Genomic DNA, 25,700 nt, shown 5'->3' on the forward strand with positions numbered 1-25,700 from the left:
TGGGCAGGATAGAGTGGTGTCTAATAAATAACAGCTGCGCAAGATCTGCAATAGAGCCATGCTCAATCTCCTGTATTGCGGGCTTCTGTGCATTTCTGAACGATAGGAACTGCATGGCAAATTCTGATGACAAGTTGTCAGTGTACTGAACCACTAAAGCGTTTGCCATTTGAAATAGATCGTTGTCAGAGAAGCACAGAAGTGGACCAGAGTGTGTGGATGATTCTGCCCTGTACATGTGTCGATTGTTGCACAAAAAACTGACACCCTAAAGTACTCTTTGGCGTTTTGCAGACGCTGGTCTTCACACAATTCATCAAAGTGCGTTTTAATGCGCCTCGCGCGCTTCTGAGTAAATGAAGACCCAATGCCCCACGATTCCGCCAGTGCTTCTGCTGTAGCATATACGCTCTCAAACTCCTCTCTTAGTTTGGTCAGTGTGTCTTAATGCATGATGTCCATGTTTTTATCTTGGAGGGCACATGAGGCAACGTTTACAGTCTCCAAAATTTTGCCCTGCATTACTGTCATGAGGACAAACTCGAACTTCTCCATTGCTTTTTTCAAACCCATAGCTTCTGCACGCTCATCGGGTTTCTTAGAGAGAAGAATGATTTTACTGAGCGCTTGTAAAATATTCGCATAACGAAATCGCAAAGATTCAGTAGCGTCATTTCTGGATGCCCAGTGCGTTGGCCATAGACGCTTCAAAGTGCGCTGGCCAGATGAATTAGAGAGATGTCCCTCTAACAGTTCCCACCTCTTTATGCTCCCACTAAAGAAGACATAAAGCTTTTGTACGGTGTCATAATATCCACGCACCTCTGTCACATTCTGGCAGGTGTCGTTGAGAACAAGATTCAGGTTATGGGAAGCGCAGTGGATGTAAATTGCACTCAGCTCCCTTGCTAGAATGCGTTTCTGAACACCAGAATATGCTCCACTCATTGCGCTTGCACCGTAATATCCCTGACCTTGGCACTTGTGTATAGATATGCTTTCAGACTCTAAAAGCTTCACTATTTCATTTTCTATCCCCAAAGCACCGTGGTCATGTACTGCAAGGGAGCCCAAAAAGCTCTCGTTAATTTTGACCTCTGTTGGTGTTTCATTGTGATCCTTAAGGATGGTGACATATCTGAGCACTTGGCTCAGCTGATCGACTTTGGAGATGTCTTGTGTTGTGTCCATTATAAGAGAGTAAAAGTCAGCATCTTTTATCTCTTTTACAATTTGGCCTTTTACTTTTTGAGCAAGCATATCAATGATTTCATTTTGAATGCGAGGACTCAAATAGTTTACCCTGCTTTTACTCTCTAGCAGCCTTTGTAATATCGGGTCATATCTCGCAAGAAGTTCTATAAGCGACCAAAAAAATCCATTGTTTGATTCACCAATTTTATCCCGATGACCACGAAACGCTGCGTTACTAGATGCAAGTGTGAGTGTCACATCCACAATTCTAGTGAGAACCTCAGTCCAATAACTGACCTCTTGCGCATATGCGGATGACATTTGGGCATCAACGGTAAGGTTCCTTTTCCATGTATCGTATATCACACATGCAGACAAGTGTGAACGGGTAAGCTCATGCTCTTTTATTTTCAGAGAAAGCCCCTGCCAGTCATTTATACCAACAGTCCAAGACAGACTATGACACGCAGACCTTCGCTCTCCAAAAAGCCAGCATGGCTCGCGGTAAACCCGATCCATTTTGGGCGAGTAACAAAGCCATCTGCGAGGAATTTTACCACCCTTTTTAGACGTTCTGTTGTAAAATTCTTCGGAGAAACATCTACCCTTTATATCACGGGGAAATGGACCCTCTGGCTGGCACGGGCCGTTTCTTAAGAATGCATCGTTTAATGTCATCATCAGAGATATCCACTGGGTAATTTGCCCTGTCCGATGGATACTGCGGGCTGGGTTCTTCTGGAGCAGATACTGAAATGCAAGTGTTATTGCTGGTAGTGTGGCTGGGACAGGGGTCGCTGCTTTGTGGGACTGGTGATACTGGGGGAGTAGTGTATGTTGATTTTGAACAACCAGTTGGAAGCAGTTTGAAGTTGACATCCTCAGACTCAGTATCAGGGTTTGCAAGATTGAGAGCGCTGCTGTTTTTCGACAGTGATTCTAAGCTGGTGTCACTGCTGCTAGGCAGGGTTGCAGGGGCCTGTCTCAGATAGTCCGGGAGCTGAACATTACTAGCTGTGCTGGCGGCCGGTCGTGTAACTACAGGGCGAAATTAGTAGTTGGTGCAAAAAAATAAAAAAATAAATAATAATAATAATAAAATAAGTAAATAAATTAATAAAATCTTAGCAAAGACCAAGCCTTAAGACTAGGTACACATTTGATTTTATGTATTTTTCTGCTTAGCTAAAGGCACAGTTCTGCTAACGGTAACACTTACCTAGCACGTCAAGAGCTGCGGGGCTGTCTACGGGTGATGGAAATAACAGTGTCGTTATTTTCGTTAATTTGGCACTCTTTTCTATGCTCTGCAGCTTATTTTGCCTTTTTTGGGCTCCACTTAAATATTTCCTTTTCATCTTTACCCACTTTAGGTACAGTGTGAAGCGTCTGAAAACTAGCGCCTTTTTTGTGTTTGTTTTTTTTTTCTTAAAAAAAGCCTTTATTTGATAGGACAGCACAATGGGGATATAGGGGGGAGGGTGCCCGCACACTACAGCACTGACTACCATCACTAGAAATGGAGGTGTGTGTGTGTGTGTGTATATATATATATATATACATATATATATATATATACATATATATATATATATACATATATATATATATATACATATATATATATATACATATATATATATATATATATATATATACATATATACATATACATATATATATATATATATATATATATATATATATGTATATTTATTATTATTATTTTATTTTTTTTCTTATTAAAACCAAAGGTGTTCAGTGATTGTACATCAAGAGCTCATGTGCACAAGCGCCAAGAGAACTGATAACAGCAGCAACGAGCACCGGCCATAATTTAAAAAACAACACATTCCAGCGGATAGATCGCCTCTTATTTTACACAGACCTACAAATTTCTTATCGAATGGAGATGTTTCTTTCATTTAGCTACAATTATTCGCTGAGTTTAAGTTAATTTTTGAGACGTTTCAGAAAGATTCTCGCAGAGAGACAGCTGAAAGCGCACCCTGTTTTGTATTTATTTTATTTTACAAAAATACAAGGTTTTGTTGTTATTGTTAGCGTTCACAAATAAAAGTAGACCATTTGTAGTCTATTTTAAGTTGTTTCAGCTGTCATGAGGAAAAAAATCCATCAGAACGTGCCGGCGTGTTCTTGGGCCAGAGGGATAAAAATGTAGCCAATTTAGCTTAATATTTATATTTAAATATTGAGCTATAGCCTTATAGTATTTTTAAAAATTTCACCTATTATGAAAAGTGAATAGCCTAGCATGACGGATGCGCAATGTCGAGAGACATGCAGCGGGTCAGACAGTTTGACCACTTCATTAAGTTGTGTTTTATAGTAAATCTTTCTTTAAAGTGAATTTTGTTTAGTAGAAATTGTATCTTAATTTCAATCAATGTTTCATCAACCAATTGTCTATATTTAATAATTAGGAAGAAAACCAAAACGTCGGGTGTGGAATGGATTGCGTAACAAACGAACCCATGTTTCCGCGGCCTTTGAATAAGCAATAGGCCTAGACGTCTTTCTGCTTTTATTAAATTTCTTAAATACATGTCTTTGTTACTTAATTAATTGCTAAGATATTTTTGGTCTAACAATATATTTTAGTTGGTCTAAATTAGACACAAATTTAGGTATAGGCCAATACAAGGTTCCCTTTTAGATAAGCGCGTAAAATTGCTGTTTCGGCCACAAATTTTCGATCGGTGCATCAAATGATATAGGCCTAAACTAAATTTGAAGTATAAGAATAAAGAAACTCTAGACTTATTGGATAGCTACATTTAGAAAATAACTTCAGACATTCCGGTAGCTGAGCAGAGCTGGCGATGGGGTAAATACGTTTGGACAATATACAATAATAATAATAACAACAACAACAATAATAACAACAACAACGTCTCAGCATAGACTTAACACATATTTATTTGTCTCAGCTCACGTCCGCTAACAGGCTAACATAGAGCATCAAAGCTTGCTGTTGGCTACCTACAAATGGCGATGGAAACAACAATGATAAATTTTTCCCCCTTTTGTGGTAATTTAGCACTATTTTCTATGATCTTCTGCTTGCATTTTTGGGCTTCAGTTGGATGCTTTATTTTAATCTTTAGTCAATTGAGTTCAGTTCTAAAAAAAATCAAAGGCTATGTAGTAAATAAGTGAATCTGCGATGGGGGCCCATCATAGGGTGGGGGCCCCCACGCACCGCGGGGGCTGCGGGGGTGTCCCGTACGCCCCTGATTGGAGTCACGATGTATGAGAAAATCATATAAACTGAGTTTAAGGAAAGTCTCACAGGAGGCGGTCATAATAATAAAAACACTTTTTTATTGGTCATGACGATACAAAGCAGATCAAACTTAAATCATCTTAAGCTAAAAATCTCTATAATCTTCACTTAATGCAGTTCATCTGAGGAAACCTTTTACTCCTCAGACTCTCATTCTGGTTTACATTTCTGAAAACTCATTTTAGTGTATTTCATTTACATTGAGTTCACACTTTAATTCTTCCTCTCTAATCTACATGTAGCCTATACTGGACAAACTGTGAACCTTATGAGTTTAATACTGAACACTGCATTGATATCTTAGATATGAGATGATTCTGTATTATAACAACAACTCTACATTTGTGCTGCTCTTTATTTTTAATGGTTTTGTGATCATTGTCTCATCTGATCTAATTTCACTACTGCAATCAATGTATTTATTAGAAAAATCAAACTCAGTTCATATATATTATATTGCTGTAGTTATTCATCTTTAGTGGTTGATGGTGAGTGTGTGTTAGTTTTTGTATTATTAATGTCATATTGTGAGAAATAACAGTAGTGTCTTTCACTAGAGCAGTTTATAGTCTTTTCTCACATATCGTGACTCCAATAATCATTTTCTAACAGCAAACACTCAGAATAAAGTATTGATGATCCTCAGACTATCAACAATCATTCAGCAAGACATTCAGATCATCAGCAGATTATCTCACACTCTTTATTTCATGTAAATAGTTCCTGTTTTCACCTCATTTATTATGCTGATGTCTTAAAGCTCATTTCATTGCTGTCAACAGACTGAGGGGATTTGAGGGTGTTTATAGCCCTATTCTAGTTTTCCAAAACGACGTTTGAGTAACAATTCTTATCAACTTACGTCTGTGATTTTATGTACGGATTCGGACGGGACTAACATCTCCATGTTTATTACCGAGGTAGGAGTGTCTGTGTTTTACATGTGGGCATTTCAGAAGATCACGTGTTCAGAATGTGTGGATTGCGTATGGTCATATGACCGATCAATGGCAAGATGGCGGCGAAAAAGAAAGTGATGCGACACTCTTCCCAGTGTACCAAACACATCTACATCCATTATCGGTGCGCAAAAAGCAGAAACTTGAATACCGGCGCGATAGCGAGAGATTGTACGGTAGTTCACGTTGACCAAAACACACAAGAAAAAGCGTTTTGGAAAAAACATTTTCGAAAATCACAGACATTCGCATTCGGACGAGATTAGATTTCTCTGAGGACCGCCGAGTTTGACGAAAAACAGTAGGTAATTTGCTCTGGAATTTTTACAGAGGTCGTGTGAGAAAAAGACAGACATGGCAGATTCGGAGGGGTTTAAAATCTCAAAGTACGTCTGTGAAACAGAAATTTCTCTAACGTCCCCCTGTGAAACTAGTCCCGTCCGAATAGGGCTGTACGTCTGCTTATTTAAGTCTTTATGCTTTCAACTGTTTTTCTTACTGTTCTTTACTACTTTTCTAGACATCTGCCATTATTTTAATGAAGAAACAGAATAAAGTTAGAATTAGAAACAAAATGTTCTGAATTAGCATCAGTTGTTTTATGCTAGACAGGTATAAATGATTAATGCAATTAGTTTATGGGTGAAATACAAAAAGGGGTTAATATAGCAAAAAAAGAAAGAAAGAAAAGAAAGAAAGAAAGAAAGAAAGAAAGAAAGAAAGAAAGAAAGAAAGAAAGAAAGAAAGAAAGAAAGAAAGAAAGAAAGAAAGAAAGAAAGAAAACTTGTCAAGCATATTTAAAACAAGAATCATTTGACAACATTCAAACACTGTATTGAAGGATCACAATGAAGCCCAAAATACTCTTTAATTTTCATTTTAAATCTTTATACTTTGCCACTTTCCTTCAAACCACTAGCTTTCACTCATTTGTCACCAAGAAGTTTTTAATAATTTAAAATATAATGAAATTTAGTATGATCTCTTACTCTTTTATATACTTTATTAAGTACTGGTCAAAATGAATGTTGTTTCATTTTGACAAATTTATCTGTTACACTAAATGATGATGGGACATTAAAACATTTGGTTTTCACAAAAGTAATTTGAAACATTAAAATAGACACTTGCATTTAACCCTTTACCTGCCCCACCAAGAAAAATGCAATTGAAAATTTTTTTGTTTGCATTTCTTATCTCCTTATGTCACTAGTAACCACACTCAAAAAAAAAATGGTTGATATGTCACTTTATGGTAAAAGTACCGGAATTCATACACACTATGAAAATCAGAAAATAATTTATTTAAAAATATAATCAAAATAAAATAGTTTTGTATATTGAATCTTCTTTATTTATTGAAGTATGCCATAAAATATTTCAGGTTTTCATTTTAACACAGTAAATCATACGTTTTCTTGTTTTTTTTTAATAACAAACAAAATAAATAACACAAATAGCTAAAAGTAACAAAACTAAAGACATAATATTGTTTCTGCATTCAAAAACTAAAATAAATAAATAAATAAAATAGTAATATAATGGTATTTTAGGCTTTTATTATTCAAGAAACAAGCCGTCAAGTGTGGTAGTGCAACAGGGTTTTATTTATTTATTTTTTCAGATAAATGAACATTTGTAATCTTTGTAAACCAGCAATGCTGTGTAGTGTAAGCCAACATTAGAGACAATCCCTCAAACAATATAAAACACTAGGGAAACATTTCAGCAACATGTCTTACATGTGAAATGGTGCCACAGCACGAGTGCTTCCTGAACATGAGAACCCCCCTTTATTTCTCATGGTATGCTGCAAAGCAATCTCACACCTTTCGGACAGTAGTTGCACCGTCCCCGCTTGACACAGTGTTGTGGCCAATGTCACAAGCTGTCATATCGCGCATCTGGTTGAGGTTTTGACAGTGAGGGTCTTGGGGTGTAGTGTTTCTTTGGCGGTGGTGGAGAGCTGGATGATGGTCGACCAACTTTGGATGCAGGCTTGTTGACCTGGTTCATACTATGGGCAACTGCCAGGCGAAACTGTTTGAGAGGCATTGCTTTCTCATTTAGTAGGCTACAGTCTCTCTTGTAGACCAGCCAGGAGTTTGCAATGGACAGATCAAGGATGTATCCAAAGAGGGGAATATACCATCTCCTTGACTTGGCTGGGCTCTTATACAAGTGTACCAGCATGTCAGAAAGATCAATCCCACCCATATGCTCATTGTAAGCAGGGATGAGTGCTGGACATGGGACAGTGATCTTTTCCTTGGACTCTTTGCTCCACCGTTTGACAGTTGAAAGAGGCATGATCCCACTGGCATTGCTCAAAAGGTTGACACATTTGTTGTCAAACCATTTTACTGCAATCACCCCTTCAGCTGACCTGTAGTCATAAGAGCCACGCCCTCTCTTAATCAGCTCTTTATCTGTCATCATAGAAGCTCCACCATTGCGGTTTGGTCAGACGGTGCCAATGCTCTTGACACCCAAGGAGGTTTGCAGGGTCTGGACCAATTTAAAGCTTGTGAAGAAGCTGTCAAAGGATACAACAGAAAGACGTGGCTGTTGTATAGTTTTGCATAGTGTTGTCACCACTTTGGCTCCTAAAGGTAGCATTTGCTCCTCCTCACTGAGGGCGACATTGAAGAATGTGGATGCCCCTTGATACATCAGCAGGTCATGGATGATGCCAGATGAACTAGCTCTGCAGAAGAGTTTAAAACCCCACTTGTCTGGTTTATTGCAAATATATTGGCGGAGGGAGCCAGCTCTTGTGCCTTTATATCCTATCATGACCTCATCCACACTGTGCTTGTGAGTGGACGGTATGAGGAGACACTGCTTGCGAAGCATGTCAAAGAGTGGACGGATTTTGTCAAATCGATCTGGACTCCCACTGCACTGCTGATTGTCATTGAAATGGATATAACGGCTTAACAGCTGGAATCTCTTCCTTGGCATGATATCAGCTATCACACTGAAGCGTGACTCATGGTGCCAGTAATCCTCCAGTGATGGAAATTTGAAAACACCCATAAAAAGTAGCATGGAAAGAAATTCTTCAATTTCTTCTGGGCTGGTCTTGATTGGATCCCCCAGCTCCTGGGCAGAGTACAGGTTGGTATGATGAGCAATATGCTGAATCATCTCATCAGTGAAGAGCATTTTGAAGTATTGGAAGGGTGACTGTACTACCACAGGGGGTTCAAATCTTGGTTCTGTGACCTCGAATTCCTCAATGTCTTCATGCTTCCAGATTCTTCTTGTGCCATTCTGTGGGCCTGAGAGGGAACTTGAGCCAGGGGTATCCTCTGGCTCCTTCAAGGAAACTGTTTTTAGAGTGTGTTTTCCTTTTTTCTTACATAGAAGCTTTGTAGAGGATGTACTTGTTGAGGGAGCATCATCTTCATCTAGGGACTCAAAAAAACTGTCACCAGCTACCTCTTTTTGGACAGGGTGATAATCTGGATCCTCTATTGGGTCATCAATGTCACTGAAATCAGCATCAGAGTCTTGAGGGTTTTCTGGTACAAGGGCCTGAAGAGTGCGTGTTCTTGCACCATAAAAACAGTTGAAATCCATCTAGAATTTGTAAAAAAAAAAAACAACACCAAACAAATAAATAACAATCTCTTACAATTTTACTAATGTTAGTATACCATAATTTGTTATTTAAGAAGTAATTGCATCTGATAATTATGATTTCCACACATTAATTCTATGAATTCATTATGTTTACTTAAAAAAAATCCAAAAGTGACAAAAAATAATTCAGTATATTCATGAAGAAATAACAATAGCTGTCATATTCATAACTAAGAATGATCAGAAGTTTATATTTCTCAGCAAATAGTCCATTCTGACTGCAGAAATGGATGATCTGAAAACATTAGCTTAGCTTTTCTACGTTTACCATAAAGCGACAAATCAACTGTTTGGTTGAGCATGTTTTTGAAAAATTATTACAAAACACACTAAAGTTTTTTCATGGCACCAAATAACAATTTTGTAAAGTTAGGGCTCTTACAGTATAATATGTCAAAAAAATATGCTTACCTTGCAAAATTTCACCTAGAACAGTTCACATGGCAGGAGTGATTTTTTTGTTTCTGAAATCCATGTCAGAAGAAGTGTTGTGACAAGTGCTGTTGATTGACACGCTGACATCTAGTGTATTTTTTGGCATAACATACCTCAACCAGATGGTAGAGATGGCTCAATCAGCTTGAGTTAAATTAGGTACTCCTCTCATTGAAATATAGTGACTCAAAATGTGCTCAATCATTTGGTCGAGCAGGCAGTTAAAGGGTTAATGGGGTTTCTATTTAAATTTGCTTTTGTACATTAAATTTGATTTCTGGTCTTTAATCCTATAAAAACAAACACAGTAACAGATATTTTTTATTTGGGCAGATCAGCTCCTCCAACAAATCTGTAGTTCAGTCAGTGAAGCTCCGCCCACTACAGGTCACTATCAGCAAAGCTCCTCCCACAGCAGTCACATCATCAGTGAAGCTCCTCCCACATCAGTTCATCAATAAATGCAGAATTATTCCCATCAGATGAGCATCAGGAAGAAGAAGAGCTGAAAACTGCAAAGACTGAGTTGAGGACCGAGAGAGCATGAGTGATCCAGAACCCTGCAGAATGAAACACTGAAGATACTGAAGAACAAAGAGGTTGGTGTTTATTCTTCATCCATTCATGATGCTGGACAACATTCATGTTCTTGCACATTTAGATAAACTATCAAATACATAACTGAACTTTTAATGACAACATTCATGTTAGAAAGATTCAAACACTTCTGCATATTTAGATATGCAGTTAAACTATGAAATTATACATAATGTTCTTTTCTAGCTCAGTAAAGGGAAGTTTGAGAAACTTTCATACTGATTGTCAACATCAGATCAAACTAAATATTTACGTATTTTACATTTGTTTCATATTTGCTTCACTATTTCCAGGAGTGTTACCAAAATTTATGCATTTTCAATATAGTTTTCAACATTGTAAATTTTATGAATAAACTGTAACACCAAAATGTATGAAGTAAATGAACTTTCCAGAATGGCTGACAGGGTTGTGAGTGTAACTTGAGCAAAATCTCTTCTTACAGTAACTTTGGTAACAGGGTTAATGAATGCATCATTCATTTGTGTAAAAACTGAGACAATGGATTGAGATGATGGTCTTGTCCTCCCATCATGCTGTAGAAAAGAGCGCCGATGATGTCACTTCCTGGGCATCACAGTTTTAAGAAATCCTCTGGTTTTAAAAGGAGGAAAATTATGTCAGAAGTAACAGAGTTGAGTGAATCATGTAGGACACTGATAATAACACATTTAAAGATGCAGTCAGTCTAGACTTTGAGCATGTGAACTTTCTACAGACACGGCAACGGCAAGATATGAGGTGATATATTTATAAAAACATAAATAACAAATAATAATCACTACAAAATTTGAAAATATACAATCTACTCCACTTTACTGCAAACTTCACTTGATCTTGTGTTTCTGGTGTCCCACATTCACATGTGCATGAAAGGAAGTCAGTGGAAGGAAAAGTCTACTGTGAACGGCCCTTAATAATTACACAGTTTTAGGAAAATAAATTAAATACTACAGAAATATGCTCTAATGTTTTAAATTAAAAAAATGTGTAAGACTTGATTTTCTGTTAGCATATTTTGGCATCTTTGTATACAGGTGCTGGTCATATAATTAGAATATCGTGAAAAAGTTCTTTTTTTTTATTGTAAATTATTAAAAAAAAATTAAACGTTCATATATTCTAGATTCCCTACATGTAAAGTAAAACATTTCAAAAGTTTTTTTTTTTTTTTAATTTTAAAGATTAGAGCGTACAGCTCATGAAAGTCCAAAATCCAGTATCTCAAAATATTAGAATATTTCCTAAGATCAATGGATCAATGGATTTTCAAAACAGAAAAGTTGAAGTTCTTTAAAGTACGTTCATTTGTGCACTCAATACTTGGTCGGCAGCACATATTACAGCAAATGACTTGCTCCTAGCACAAATTACAGCATCAGTGAAGTGTGGCATGGAAGTGATCAGCCTGTGGCACTGCTGAGGCACTATTGAGCCTTCAGATTATCTGTATATTGTTGGATCGACTGTTTCTCATCTTTCTCTTGAAAATATCCCATAGATTCAGGGGTCAGGCATGTTGACTGGCCAATAAAACACAGTAATATCATGGTCAGGAAACCACTTGGAAGTGGTTTTTGCACTGTGGGCAGGTGCTAAAGTCCTGCTGGAAAAGGAAATCAACATCTCCATAAAGCTTGTCAGCAGATGGAAGCATAAAGTGCTCCAAAATCTCCTGGAAGATGGCTGCATTGACTTTGCACTTGATAAAACACAATGGACCAACACCAGCAGACGTCACGGCCCCCCAAATCATTTCTTACTTCAGAAACTTCCCACTAGACTTCAAGCAGCTTGGATTCTGTGCCTCTCCAGTCTTCCTTCAGACTCTGGGACCATGATTTCAACATGAAATGCAAAATTTACTTTTATCTGAAAAGAGGACTTTCGACCACTGTTCACTGTCCAGTTCTTTTTCTCCTTAGCCCAGGTAAGAAGCTTCTGATGTTGTTTCTGTTTCAGAAGTGGCTTGATAGTCCTTTTCCTGAAGATGTCTGAGTGTGGTGACTCTTGATGCGCTGACTTCGGCTTCATTTGACTCATTGTGAAGCTCTCCCAAGTGTCTGAATCGGCTTTACTTGACAGTATTCTCAAGCTCGTGGTCATCCCTGTTGCTTGTGCACCTTTGCCTACCCAATTTCTTCCTTCTAGTCAACTTTGCATTTAATATGCTTTGATACATCACTCTGTAAACAGCCACCACATTCAGTAATGACCATCTGTGACTTACTCTCTTTGTGGAGGGTGTCAATGATTGTCTCCTGGACCATTGCCAAGTCAGCAGTCTTCCCCATTAGTGTGGTTTCAAAGAACAAGAGATACCCAGAATTTATACATTTAATGAAACTCAAATGTAAATATTCTAATATTTTGAGATACTGGATTTTGGACTTTCATTAGCTGTACGCTCTAATCAACAAATTAAAAAAAAAAAACTTTTGAAATGTTTTACTTTACATGTAGGGAATCTAGTATAAATGAAAGTTTAATTTTTAAAAATAATTTACAATAAAAAAAATGAACTTTTTCACGATATTCTAATTATATGACCAGCACCTGTAGTTTGTATAGTCTCACCCAACATAAATATTTTTTTTTTTTTTTTTTTTTAAATCTACAATTTTAACTTGATAACGTGAAATCTAATCATATGTTACCAAAATAAAAAATAAAATAAATAAAAAATACCCCAAAAATCAATTCTGGCCTGGGTAATTAAATGAAGATGGCAGATCAGCCATTGCAGTGTGTCCCACAGTCAGGTATACATTTATTATGCTTACATTTATGATGAGCAATTTATGTATTTCTTATTTTTAAAATTGTACTTGTTGGAAATAACAGCCGCACTTTGCAGAGTTTATTGGTGTTATTGCTTGTTTTTCGCACAACGCTGTGTTGTTGTAGCATTCGTTTCGATTTGACCCATTCACAGGCTTTAGGCTTTGCAGTGCTAATTTTCAAGGCGGGCTTAGCTGTCTTTTAGCACGTGTTAATAAGCAGTATATTATGGGTGTGCGCGAGCGTTCAGCCTCATCGTGTGAAGACCGACTCGCGTAAAGACCTGTGACTCTACCTGCACGACTCGGGTAAAGACCTGCGACTTTACCTGCGCGACTCGGGTAAAGACCTGCGACTCTACCTGCGCGACTCCACCGAGCAAATACATCGGTAGGCACTTAAGTTTCTTCATTTCCTTCACACTTTTCCCTATCCTCAGCATGTGCTTTCAACATATTCCTGTTGTCTCTCGGCAACGCTCCACTAACCCACGTAAAAGGCAGCGCAATGTTTCCAACCTGCGCCCTATTTACTCCTCTACTAACACTAACACTCCTCTCTGTCTCTGTGGGTCTATGGAATTGTCAGTCAGCAGTTAACAAAGCTGACTTCATTCCAGCCTTTGCTACTAATTCTTCTCTCAATATCTTGGGCTTGACTGAGACCTGGATTCGTCCAGAAGACTCAGAAACCCCTGCTGCTCTCTCAAACAACTTCACTCCATCTCATACCCCTTACCAGTCTGGAGGGGTGGGGGCACAGGTCTTCTCATTTCTAACAATTGGAAATATTCGTCTCATTCCTCTCTTTGCAAGAACAATTCATTTGAGTTTCATGCAATTACAATCTCAATTCCTGTCAAAATTCATATTGTAGTAATTTATCGCCCCCCAGGCCAACTGGGTACCTTTGTAGAGGAACTGGACATGCTGCTGTCCTCACTCCCAGAGGATGGTAGCCCACTTGTAGTTTTATAAATTTGGGCACCCCAACAGAAAAATCACATCAATATTTAGTAGAGCCTCCTTTAGCAGGAATAACAGCCTCTAGACGCTTCCTATAGCCTGTAATGAGTATCTGGATTCTGGATGAATGTATTTTGGACCATTCCTCCTTACAAAACATCTCCAGTTCAGTTAGGTTTGATGGTTGCCGAGCATGGACAGCCCGCTTCAAATCACCCCACAGATGTTCAGGTCTGGGGACTTGGATGGCCATTCCAGAACATTGTACTTGTTCCTCTGCATAAAGGCCCGAGTACATTTTGAGCAGTGTTTTGGGTCGTTGTCTTGTTGAAATATCCAGCCCCGGCTTAACTTCAACTTTGTGACTGATTCCTCAACATTATTCTCAAGAATCTGCTGATATTGAGTGGAATCTATGCGACCCTCAACTTTACCAGATTCCCAGTACCGGCACTGGCCACACAGCCCCACAGTATGATGGAACCTCCACCAAATTTTACTGTGGGTATTGTGTAGTTTCCAACAGTAGCAAGTGTTTTTCTTGGAACGCTGTGTTCTTTTGCCGCCATGCATAACGCCCCTTGTTATGACCAAATAACTCAATCTTTGTTTCATCAGTCCACAGCACCTTATTCCAAAATGAAGCTGGCTTGTCCAAATGTGCGTCTGCATACCTCAAGCAACTTTTTGTGGCGTGTGTGCAGAAAAGGCTTCTTTCGCATCACTCTCCCATACAGCTTCTCCTTGTGCAAAGTGCGCTGAATTGTTGAACGATGCACAGTGACACCATCTGCAGCAAGCTGATGTTGTAGGTCTTTGGAGGTGGTCTGTGGACGGTTTTTGACCGTTCTCACCATCCTTCGCCTTTCCAATATTTTATGTGGCCTGCCACTTCTGGCCTTAACAAGAACTGTGCCTGTGGTCTTTCATTTCCTCACCATGTTCCTCACAGTGGACACTGACAGCTTATATCTCTGCAATAACTTTCTGTAGCCTTCCCCTAAACCATAATATAGAACAATCTTTGTTTTAAGGTCATTTGAGAGTTTTGAAGGCCCCCCTTGTTGCCACTCTTCAGCATAGACAGTAAAAGAAATGGACACAGCGACCCCATTGGAACTCAATTGAGACAAGTGAAGCCCATTTTTAGCGATTTTTAGCACTTCCGTTTCTGATGCGCAGACTCAAACTAAGCTTGATGACGTCAGCAACCTGTCTGACAGATGTAAATCTTCTAGTAGCTGTGCGTGAAAACTGCCATCGTTAATCTGGCAGAGACGGCGAGCTTGAGCAGGGAGTTCTTTGGCGTGAGTGAGCAGGAGTAAGTATTCTGATTAATTAGTTTGTATAGTATTTTAAAATGTAACGCCAGTACGCCATATTAAGTTAATGCATACTATTGCCTTCGAGCTTCTCCTCCTGTCTGTATGGTAATTTCTCTACTGTGCGACAGACAGTCGAGTGGATATGACGCAATAGTTAGCCTATTTTTACAAAAACTGTTTCTACGGGGCCATAATGTAACATAGAAGGTAATGGAGCCCTTTATACATTGTCGTGTATGTTTAGAAATAAATAATGGACAAATGGAGTCTTTAAACGCCTCAGATGTAAAGTTATTCGCTGTCAAAGTGACGCCAAAATGAATGGGAGTCAATGGGATGCTAACACAAGTGAAGTTCTGCTACAAGATGGCGGCACGCGGCCGACTTCAACTTCCGGTCGACTTCCTTGGGCACTGCTCTTCAGAGGAGAGTCAAAGAGAACAAAAACTTGCAATTGGCCACCTTAAATACCTTTTCTCATGATTGGATGCACTGGTCTATGAAGTTCAAGGCTTAATGAGATCACCGAACCAACTGTGTGTTCCAAATATTCAGTGATCTAAGTAGTTACAGGTATTCAAATCAACAAAATGACAAGGGTGCCCAAATTTATGCACCTGTCTAATTTAATTTTGATGCATATTGCACATTTTCTGTTAATCCAATAAACCTCATTTCACTACTGAAATACTACCGTGTCTGAAATTGCTGATCCAAACACCCAAATATTTATTAATGAAAATCATGGAAATTGTCAGGGGTTCCTAAACTTTTGCATACAACTTTAAATGGGGTGTTTTGACTTTCGCAGGGATTCTAGAAGCGAGTTTATTGGGTTAGAATTATGCCAGCTCATCTCTGTATTAGAAATGTTTGTTTTTTATTTTATTTTGCACATTTAACAATACCTATGTGTCTACTAATTCATTTCTCATTTTACCCTTTGGTATATTTCACGCTGATGAGTTCCCTTAAAGGTGTCATATAATTGAAAATTTAATTTACTTCAGCAGAGTTAAATAATTACAAGTTCAGTACATGGAAATGACATACAGTGAGTCTCAAACACCATTGTTTCCTCATTCTTATGTAAATTTGATCTGTGGAAAAGACCTCTGAAAAACAGGTTAATCTCAACATAACACCGACTGTTACGTAACAGCCAGGATCATTAATATGTACGCCCCCAATATTTGCATATGCCAGCTCATGTTCAAGGCATTAGAAAAGCCAGTATTAACATCTGGAGCAGCACAGCCAAATCAGACTTTATGCAGGTAAGCAAGCAAGGACAATAGCAAAAAATGTCAGATTGAGCAATAATAACGGACTAATAATTGACTATTTTCTAACCGATTTCAAATTAATCTTCAAGATCCTCTAAATATCATAATATTCTAATATCTGATCACTCCCCAATTTCTCTATCAGTAGATTTCAGGATGGGTTCGAGGTACAGGTACAGTCACATAGAGACTGTGTCTGTACCTCGAACTAGTAAATACAAAAAACTTCCAAAACCTTTTAAGGGTAAAAATTTAATTGATGTTCAAAAAATGAAAATCACAGATAAATCAGATAAACAAATGATAAAGCTTGGGTTACTGAATATTAGATCTATTTCTTCAAAAGCACTTATTGTAAATGAAATTATCACAGACAATAAACTAGACTTGCTGTGTTTGACAGAAACCTGGCTAAAACCAGACGATTACATTACTTTAAATGAATCTAGTCCTCAAGGTTATGATTATCGACACAATCCTCGACAGAAAGGCAAAGGGGGAGGTGTTGCTGTAATTTATAGTAATATATTCAGAATCATTCAAAAGAATTTCAAATATAATTCCTTTGAAGTGATGGTGCTTTATGTAACATTATGTAAGTTGACATTTGTGCTGGCTACTGTATACAGGCCACCAGGGCACCATACTGACTTTATCAAAGAATTTGCTGAGTTTCTATCAGAGTTAGTACTGGCTGCGGATAAAGTCCTTGTTGTTGGTGATTTTAATATCCATGTAGATAATAATAAAGACGCATTTGAATGATATTTTAAACTCTATTGGAGTTAAACAACACGTGTCAGGACCCACTCATTGTCGTAATCATACCCTAGATCTAATACTGTCGCATGGAATAGATATTGATGCTGTTGAAATTCTACAGCAGAGCGATGATATATCAGATCATTATTTAGTCTCGTGTATAATACAATTAGCCAAGGCTACAAAACCACCACCCAGCCATAAATATTGTAGAACAATCACGTCTGCCACTAAAGATTGCTTTATAAATAATCTCCCCGAGCAGTTTCATCGCCTTAGTATACCTGACAACTTAGAAGAACTCGATGCTGCAACACAAACTATTGGCTCTCTCTTTTCCAGCACATTAGATGCGGTCGCTCCTTTACGTCTAAAGAAGATTAAGGAAACTAATCCAACGCCGTGGTATGATGAGCACACTCGGGCTCTAAAACGAGCTGTTAGAAAAGCTGAACGTAGTTGGAAGAAAACAAAACTAGAAGTTTTTCGCCTTTCGTGGAAAGAAAAAATGATTGAGTACAGAACAGCCATAAGAAATGCTAGATCTACTTATTTTTCAAATCTCTTAATAGAAAACAAACATAATCCTAGGTATTTATTTGACACAGTGGCTAAATTAACTAGAAACAGAGATTCAACTGCTGACATTTCCATAGAGCACAGCAGTAATGACTTTATGAACTTCTTTACTTGCAAGATTGATAATATTAGAGAGAAAATTATAAACATGCAACCGTCTACAGTTTCTCTTCAGACAGTGCACTGTAGTGTCCCTGAGGTAAAACTAGAATCATTCGCCTCTATAGGAGAGGAAGAATTATCTAAACTTATCAAATCATCAAAATCAACGACATGTATGTTAGACCCAATGCCGACTAAACTACTGAAAGAAATGCTTCCAGAGGTCGTAGGTCCACTTCTTGATATAATTAATTCATCTTTAACACTAGGACACGTGCCAAAAACCTTTAAGCAGGCTATTATCAAACCTCTTATTAAAAAACCTCAACTAGATCCGAGAGATTTAGTAAATTACAGGCCAATCTCGAATCTACCTTTTCTGTCAAAGATACTAGAAAAGGCAGTTTCAACACAACTGTGTTCCTTTTTAGAAAGAAATGGAATCTGTGAGGATTTCCAGTCAGGATTTAGACCATACCATAGTACTGAGACTGCTCTCGTTAGAGTTACAAACGATCTACTCCTATCATCCGATCGTGGCTGTATTTCTCTATTAGTGTTATTAGATCTCAGTGCTGCTTTTGACACTATCGATCATTACATTCTTTTAAAAAGACTTGAAAACTATATTGGCATTAGTGGAATTGCTTTGGCATGGTTCAAATCATACTTATCTGACCGTTATCAGTCTGTGGTAGTTAATGAAGAGATGTCGTATCGATCACAGGTTAAATATGGGGTACCACAAGGCTCAGTATTAGGACCGTTGCTTTTCACTCTGTACATGCTGCCCTTAGGAGAGATAATTAGGAAGCATGGTGTTAGTTTTCACTGCTACGCTGACGATACTCAGCTCTATATTTCCTCGCGCCCTGACGAAACCTACAAATTCACAAAACTAACAGAATGCATAGCTGACATTAAAAACTGGATGACAAGAAATTTCTTATTATTAAATTCAGAAAAAACTGATTTCCTAATCTTTGGACCAAAAACTTCCTCACGAAAAAACCTTGAATACTCTCTAACACTTGACGGGTGCTCCATTAAACCTTCGTCCTCAGTTAGGAACCTGGGTGTGCTCTTTGATACCAATCTTTCATTTGAAAGTCATGTTTCTAGTATCTGTAAAACCGCCTTCTTCCATCTAAAAAATATATCTAAATTACGACATATGCTCTCAATGACAAATGCGGAACAGTTGGTTCATGCATTCATGACCTCAAGACTAGATTATTGTAACGCTCTACTGGGTGGTTGTTCTGCTCGGCTTTTAAACAAACTACAGTTGGTTCAAAATGCGGCAGCTAGAGTTCTTACTAGAACCAGAAAGTATGACCATATTAGCCCAGTTCTGTCAACATTACATTGGCTCCCTATTAAACATCGTATAGATTTTAAAATCTTGCTACTTACTTATAAAGCTCTAAATGGTTTAGCTCCCCAGTACCTAAGTGAGCTCTTAATGCATTATAGTCCTTCACGTTTATTGCGATCTCAGAATTTAGGCCAGTTGATAATACCCAGAATATCAAAATCAACTGAAGGCGGCAGATCCTTTTCCTATTTAGCACCTAAACTCTGGAACAATCTTCCTAGCATTGTTCGGGAAGCAGACACACTCTGTCAGTTTAAATCTAGACTAAAAACATATCTCTTTGCTCTTGCATACACATAACACATTATCAATACATTAACATTTTTCAAATCCGTTAAAGGATTGTTACGCTGCAATAATTAGGTCGGCCGGAACCGAGAACATTTCCTATAACACTAGATATACCTGTACATCAGAACAAGAATGGCATCTACGCTAATATCTGTCTCTCTGCTTATCCTGAGGTTTGCCGGGTGCTGGATCCAGGCCGTATCCAGGTCAGATGGAGAACCTGCGTCTGGACCTGACTACAACGTAGCCCAGGATCCCCGTATCCGCTTACATATATTTATATATAATCGATTTTTAAACTCTATAATAAAAATGTACAATTCAGATTTTGATCTCCATATACATTTACATATATATATCTTCCAAGGGGTTTTTTCCCTCCTAGGACTTTTTTCCCAGTGCTAGCACGCTGGGTTTTTCTCCTAGGGGGTTTTTTCCACCCCTGGAAGTCAGCCGACATTGGCTTAATGTAGCACCATCTTGTATATGTTACATATTACCACGCTTGTTTGTACAGTTTTAACCACTTCCCTTTTTTTTTCTGTGCTTCTAATATGTAAAGCTGCTTTGAAACAATTACCAATTGTAAAAGCGCTATATAAATAAATTTGACTTGACTTGACTTTGACTTGGTAGAGTGAAAGAAGCAATATTGTCAATGTATAAATCACCTATGGGTACAATTAATTTCTTTCAATGATAAGAAAGTTTTATCTTTCTGCGAGGGAGTGTTATATTACAAACATTTGTTCTGTAACATTTTAGTACTTTTTGAATGGCAAGTTAAAAAAGAATTGATTTTTTTTTTTAAATTATGACTTTTATGGAAAAAAAATAATAATTTTGCCCTTTGAAGGTTATTGGACATTGTGAAATTTGTGTTTTACGTTTGTAACAAGCACATAAAAATAATTACTTTTTTCACTGGAGTAATAATAAAGAAGCTGTCCTACATTCATTAGTCTCACTGTGTTGTGCTTGGAAAACTGCAACATCAAATAAGAAAAAAGAAATTAATAAATGTACAGGCATTGGTATCGGCAAGTAAAAAAAGAACGAGGCATCAGTTTGTGCTGCATCATGCTGATCACGCCCGGTCAAGACAGGGTTTGTTAAAAAGTGAAACATTAAAAGCTTACCAACTTCAAAGTGACAGCTGAGCTTGTTTTTCGTTTAATCTCTGATATTCTCGATTTTACAAGTGCATGTTGTGTTTAGATGTTTTTGCTCAAATTCAGTTGCGCCAATCCTGCTGTAACCATAGCCATTGATTAGCTCAAATTCTAGTGGACGAATAATGATTTGCTAGTAAAATCGGGTGCTCGCACCCCCTAGGGACCCCAAAGGTTGAAAACCCCTGATCTAAATTTCAAATAAATCCGGTGCCATGGCAACAGCAATCGAGATATCAAAAATCAGCTCGTAATTTAGCATCAACAATGTCTTGGGCTACGTTCACACCGTCAGTCCAAATTTATACAAATCCATTTCAAGCTACATTCATATGTGGTTTGAAATCATATTCAAATCACATTTCTGTTTCAGTCTGACCGCTCTGATCAGATCTCGTGTGTGACTTTCTCACAGCACGTAAAATGTACACGTCAGACGCTGTTGTAGGAAACATGCTTAGAGTCGCTGCAGAAACAAGGTTGTGTTGTTGCAAAGTGGCGGTCGAGCAGAACATGACACTATAACGGGGACATGTTTTGAGACCAGCGGAGATAACAGTGCAGAATAAAGCCACTCATCCCAGACGCAAGAGTCCAGTGAACGGCGGCTGCACGATGTCATTTTGTAAATAAGACCACAACTATATTGCAAACCCCTCTATGTTGTGGTTGTTGTAGCTGTTTTTGGATTATGCCTACCAATGCAAAGTGGTTGAAAGATCATTAAAGCAAACAATTGTTCTAAGATTTAATGGTAACACTGTATTTTAAAGTGATGTAGTTACACACTATAGTAATGAGTTAATAATGCTTAATTACAAAATTAAACCAAACCTCAACCCTAGCTCTAAAGTAAATAAATGTAGTTAAAATTATCAGGAAAATTTAATTCTGAAGTGAACTAATCCTTTAAAATTACTCAGTTCTTCTTTGAGTGATTATAATGTATCTACGCCATCTTAAAATAAAGTAACCGATTTAATTGCCGTTTGTGTTTGACCAGTAGGTGGCACTGTCACCAAATTGATGTGGTCAGTGCGGCATAACAATGACAGAGTTTGGTGTCAATATGCAAAACCATTGCAGAGTCATGGCTTTAGATAATTTTTGGTAATTTTGCAGTGACGTTTTTGTTTCTCAAGGTACAATGGTACTGTAGAAAAAGCAAATTTCATGTTCAATTATAGCACCCTCAAAGTGCTGCAGTCTCACCACTTTTTTATGTTACCAGACTAGCTACGTTTACATGCACCCAAATAATCCATTTGTAATCGGAATGACGACTCAATCGGATTTAAAAACGTTCATGTAAGCACCTTAATCAATCCGATTGAGCTTGATCCGAATGAAATTTCGATCGGATTGGAAGGGGAAGTTTATTCCTTTTCTAATCCAATCCAACAGCAAAAAATGACCATGTAAACGCTTGAATCCGACTACCTCCTCAATTGTATTCAGAAGTCTCTGGAACACATGCGCAGTACAATGTTGACACGCATTACGCAGTGCACAAATTCACGTTCACGTCTTTAGCTGTAAAGATGTATGCCAAAAGACAGTGACGTATGTATCCCTTCGTCACAATATTGGAAATCTTTCCGTTTTAAAACAAGTAGGGGAACCAATGGATATCACACAAGTGTTATGCCGGTGAAAAAGTCTCAACCTCGGTCAGTATTCAAAGTGAAAGTAAAAAGTAACGATGCTGTCTGACGCTGCATTAACGGACCATATTCTCTCTGAGACGAATTTCAACATAAAATGCTAATAACAGTATATATACTGTCTTAATTTATTCCATTCTTCATCTTGTGGCAGTACATATAGGCTTGTGAAACAAATGAGAATAATAGTATTTCGTGTAAACAGGTTGTTTTTTTAAAGTCGGTGCTTGAAGTAAAGCTGCGCTAATTTTGATTGATGACTGCAGTGTTAGGAAATATTATAGACTACACTCTAAATAATTTTAACTATAGGCCTATAATTCATTGTATAATAGACCTAAAAAAAAAGTTTAAACATTTTCAAAGATAGCTAATAGCCTAATCTTTATTATTCTCACAGCATGTAGTATAATATTAATTTAATAATAAAAGAAGCCGAACCTAATAGTAATAATAATGGACTAGAAGAATGTAACAGGCCTACATTAATGGGAAATGCCAAATCTTCTTAATATTGGCAAGATTTTATGCTTTAGACAATATCTCTGGCTATTGTCGATACATGATCATCGTCTGTTGATGCAACCCGGGTTACCAAAAGTTTTGATTGGAATGTATTTAAAATACATATAAACGGATATTTGAATCAGATTACAATATTTAGAGTACATGTAAACAGATCTGCAATCAGATTCAGTTCATTTTGTTCATTTGGATTAACGAAAATTTGTGCATGTAAACATAGCTACTGTGAGCCCAAACATATCTCATTATCAAAATATAAAATCTCTCATTTAGGAGTTACAGATAAATTTATATTTATGAGCACACATAACAATGACCCATGTCCGACTTTGTATTTATTTGGCACTTACAATCATAATTGTGACTTTTGGCTTGCAATATTAATGGGTTATTAATGAAAATTCTGTCATCTACTCACTTTTATGTTTTTCCAAACTTGTACAAGTTCTTCTGTTGAACACAAATGTTGGTAATCGGACAGCTGACGGTTTCCATTGACCTCCAGTACTTTTCTTCTACTGAGGAAGTCAATGTTTGGTCAAGATTCTTCAAAATATCTTCTTTAATTTAATGAAATATCTTCAGCAGAAGTAAGAAACTCATACGAGTTTGGGACGACAACAGAATTTTCGTTTTTGGGTCAACCTTCCATTTAATGTTTATTCACACAAATCCAGTGCTGCTAATTTAATTTGTTAGTTTAATAAAAGACATTTTTTATTTAGTTTGTATCAGACTTTCACAGAACATTAACAAAAACATGTAAATGTCAACTATGATAATTTTGTCACATGTAATTTTCACACCATTTCATCTGCCAGCGCTTATTGATTTCCAACCTACACCTGTACCACAAATGACAAGGTAAATATTTTCACTGGTTTCATTAGATATTAGCAGTTCACTCTGTTCAAAATGTTTCACACACTTGCCCTGCTGACTTTCCTCCATATGACACACACACACATTAAATTATTATTTATAAAAAAAAATTTTTTTTGCCTGATTTAATGTTCAGTTACTGCTGTTTATGTTCAGGTAAGTTCAAATGTTAAGTAAAGCACATTTTAAGCATTCAAAGATTTTTTTTCCCATTGTTCTCTATTCAGAAGTAGATTCTCTATTTCTGTAGAGCTGGACATTTTAGGATCAATAAAGTGATGAGAATAAAACCAACCTGTTTGTTCCTCAATATCTTCAATCTTCATGTCTTCAGTCTCATCTTTAATAATTATCTTAATATCTTCAGTCTCCTCTTTAATAAACGCCATCTTTAAGAAGAGAATAGCAGAGTTAATAGTCTTCAATGACCTGTTAAAAACACTCAAAACTAATGCTGCATATTAAAAAACACTTAATATTAAGGCATTTATTATCTACATTTTAGTATTTAGTGAAATATAGATATTTAAGTGATTACTCTTTGATGAAAACATGAGCAGTTTGTTTGTTGTTCTCGTTCATGTTTGAGCAGCACGAGTCGTGATTCAGTGAATCATTTCTCAAAGTATTTCATTCAATTGACTCGGAGTTGAAAAGTTCAGTTTCTCCATCATGACTCTCCAGAGACTGAACTCGTGTTCATGATAAACTGATTTATGATATATATAGAGAAATGAGACGCAGGTTTACGGTTTCTCATCAGTGGATGAGCTTTACTCACAAATATCCTTCATTACAGTTAGATAAAGAATCACAATGTTACATTAAATAGTAAATAAATTCAGTTTACATCAATTGTTTAAAACAAAACACAACTATAAATCATTGAACTGTTTCTGTCGATTAAATCAGCTTAAATTCTTAAAACAAACCTTTCTTCAGTAGAATCACAGCAGATGCAGGAGCGCGGCGCAGTCTTATGACGTCATGTCGTCACTCCAAAATAAAAGTCCTGTTCACACGTTGCATTGTCTACAATCACAGAAGTGCATTGAAATCTAATTACCAGATAATCTTTGTATTGAAATAAAACCTGTGACAAATAAGATGGAAAGAAACATGTTAAAAAGGTTGTATGAGTTCATTCATGTGTCAGTCCAAACTGAAAGACAATTTATCTCTCAAGAATCAGTAATCAAGTAAAATAAGCAAAATTTCAAGTATAAATGTAGTTTATTCAATACCAAAAAATATTGCTTAAAGGTTCAGTAAAATTGAAAATTAATCTTTCACAAATTTGTAATTAAATCAATAACAAGTAAAGTCTTCAATGTCAGGGGTCATTAGTGTGAGTTGCTGCCTATTTAGCAAATCAAATTGTGATGTGGACACTCTTAAAAGAGACTTTCTGTTTCTCTGATGTCGAGTCTAGAGCGATCAAACACACAGTTGTAAACTTCAAACTTCACAGCATGCAGACTCCTAAAGGTCTGCCCTATTTGCCACACACACAAACACACTTCAAAGACACTTATGATGACAGAACATCTAGATATTATAGTCCTTCTAGGTAGTGTTTCATATTAAATTACTCCTAATGACTTTGGTGGACATCTCAATATCACAGAATGTATTGTATATTTGTTATATGTATCAGAGCATAAATGGACACAAACTTACTAGTTGACTCCCCTCATGCAAATGAACTCACTTTCAAACAATAAAACCCTCCCGCCAGAAAATTGCACTTTTCTCACTGGTCATGCCAAAACTCAGAAGTGTGACTTCTTAAAAAGCCTCACGCAGATCGTCTTCTTTCTTCTGGTTCTTCTTTGTTCCCGCTGACGC

General features: G+C 37.2%; 1 protein-coding gene and 1 pseudogene across 3 annotated transcripts; one reads left to right on the forward strand and one right to left on the reverse strand.

The window, feature by feature from the left end:
* The window catches only part of LOC137005151 (uncharacterized), a 1,346,463-nt pseudogene that overhangs the window by 44,073 nt on the left and 1,276,690 nt on the right, over positions 1-25,700 (forward strand).
* Positions 7,142-24,819, reverse strand: LOC137006956 (piggyBac transposable element-derived protein 3-like). Of its 3 annotated transcripts, none has more exons than XM_067368139.1 (5): positions 24,785-24,819; positions 24,148-24,241; positions 10,584-10,734; positions 9,520-10,055; positions 7,142-9,045 (listed from the first exon to the last, which is right to left on the reverse strand). In XM_067368139.1, exon 5 carries the CDS (start codon positions 9,043-9,045, stop codon positions 7,924-7,926), a length of 1,122 nt encoding a protein of 373 aa, XP_067224240.1. In that variant the 5' UTR covers positions 9,520-10,055; positions 10,584-10,734; positions 24,148-24,241; positions 24,785-24,819; the 3' UTR covers positions 7,142-7,923. The 3 variants fall into 3 exon arrangements, with proteins under 3 accessions (XP_067224240.1, XP_067224234.1, XP_067224248.1); XM_067368133.1 differs by lacking the exon at positions 24,785-24,819 and adding an exon at positions 24,391-24,467; XM_067368147.1 differs by lacking the exons at positions 10,584-10,734; positions 24,785-24,819 and adding an exon at positions 24,391-24,467 and having other exon boundaries at positions 9,520-10,103.

This window comes from Chanodichthys erythropterus, chromosome 3, assembly GCF_024489055.1.
Source record: "Chanodichthys erythropterus isolate Z2021 chromosome 3, ASM2448905v1, whole genome shotgun sequence".
Lineage (NCBI taxonomy): Eukaryota > Metazoa > Chordata > Actinopteri > Cypriniformes > Xenocyprididae > Chanodichthys > Chanodichthys erythropterus.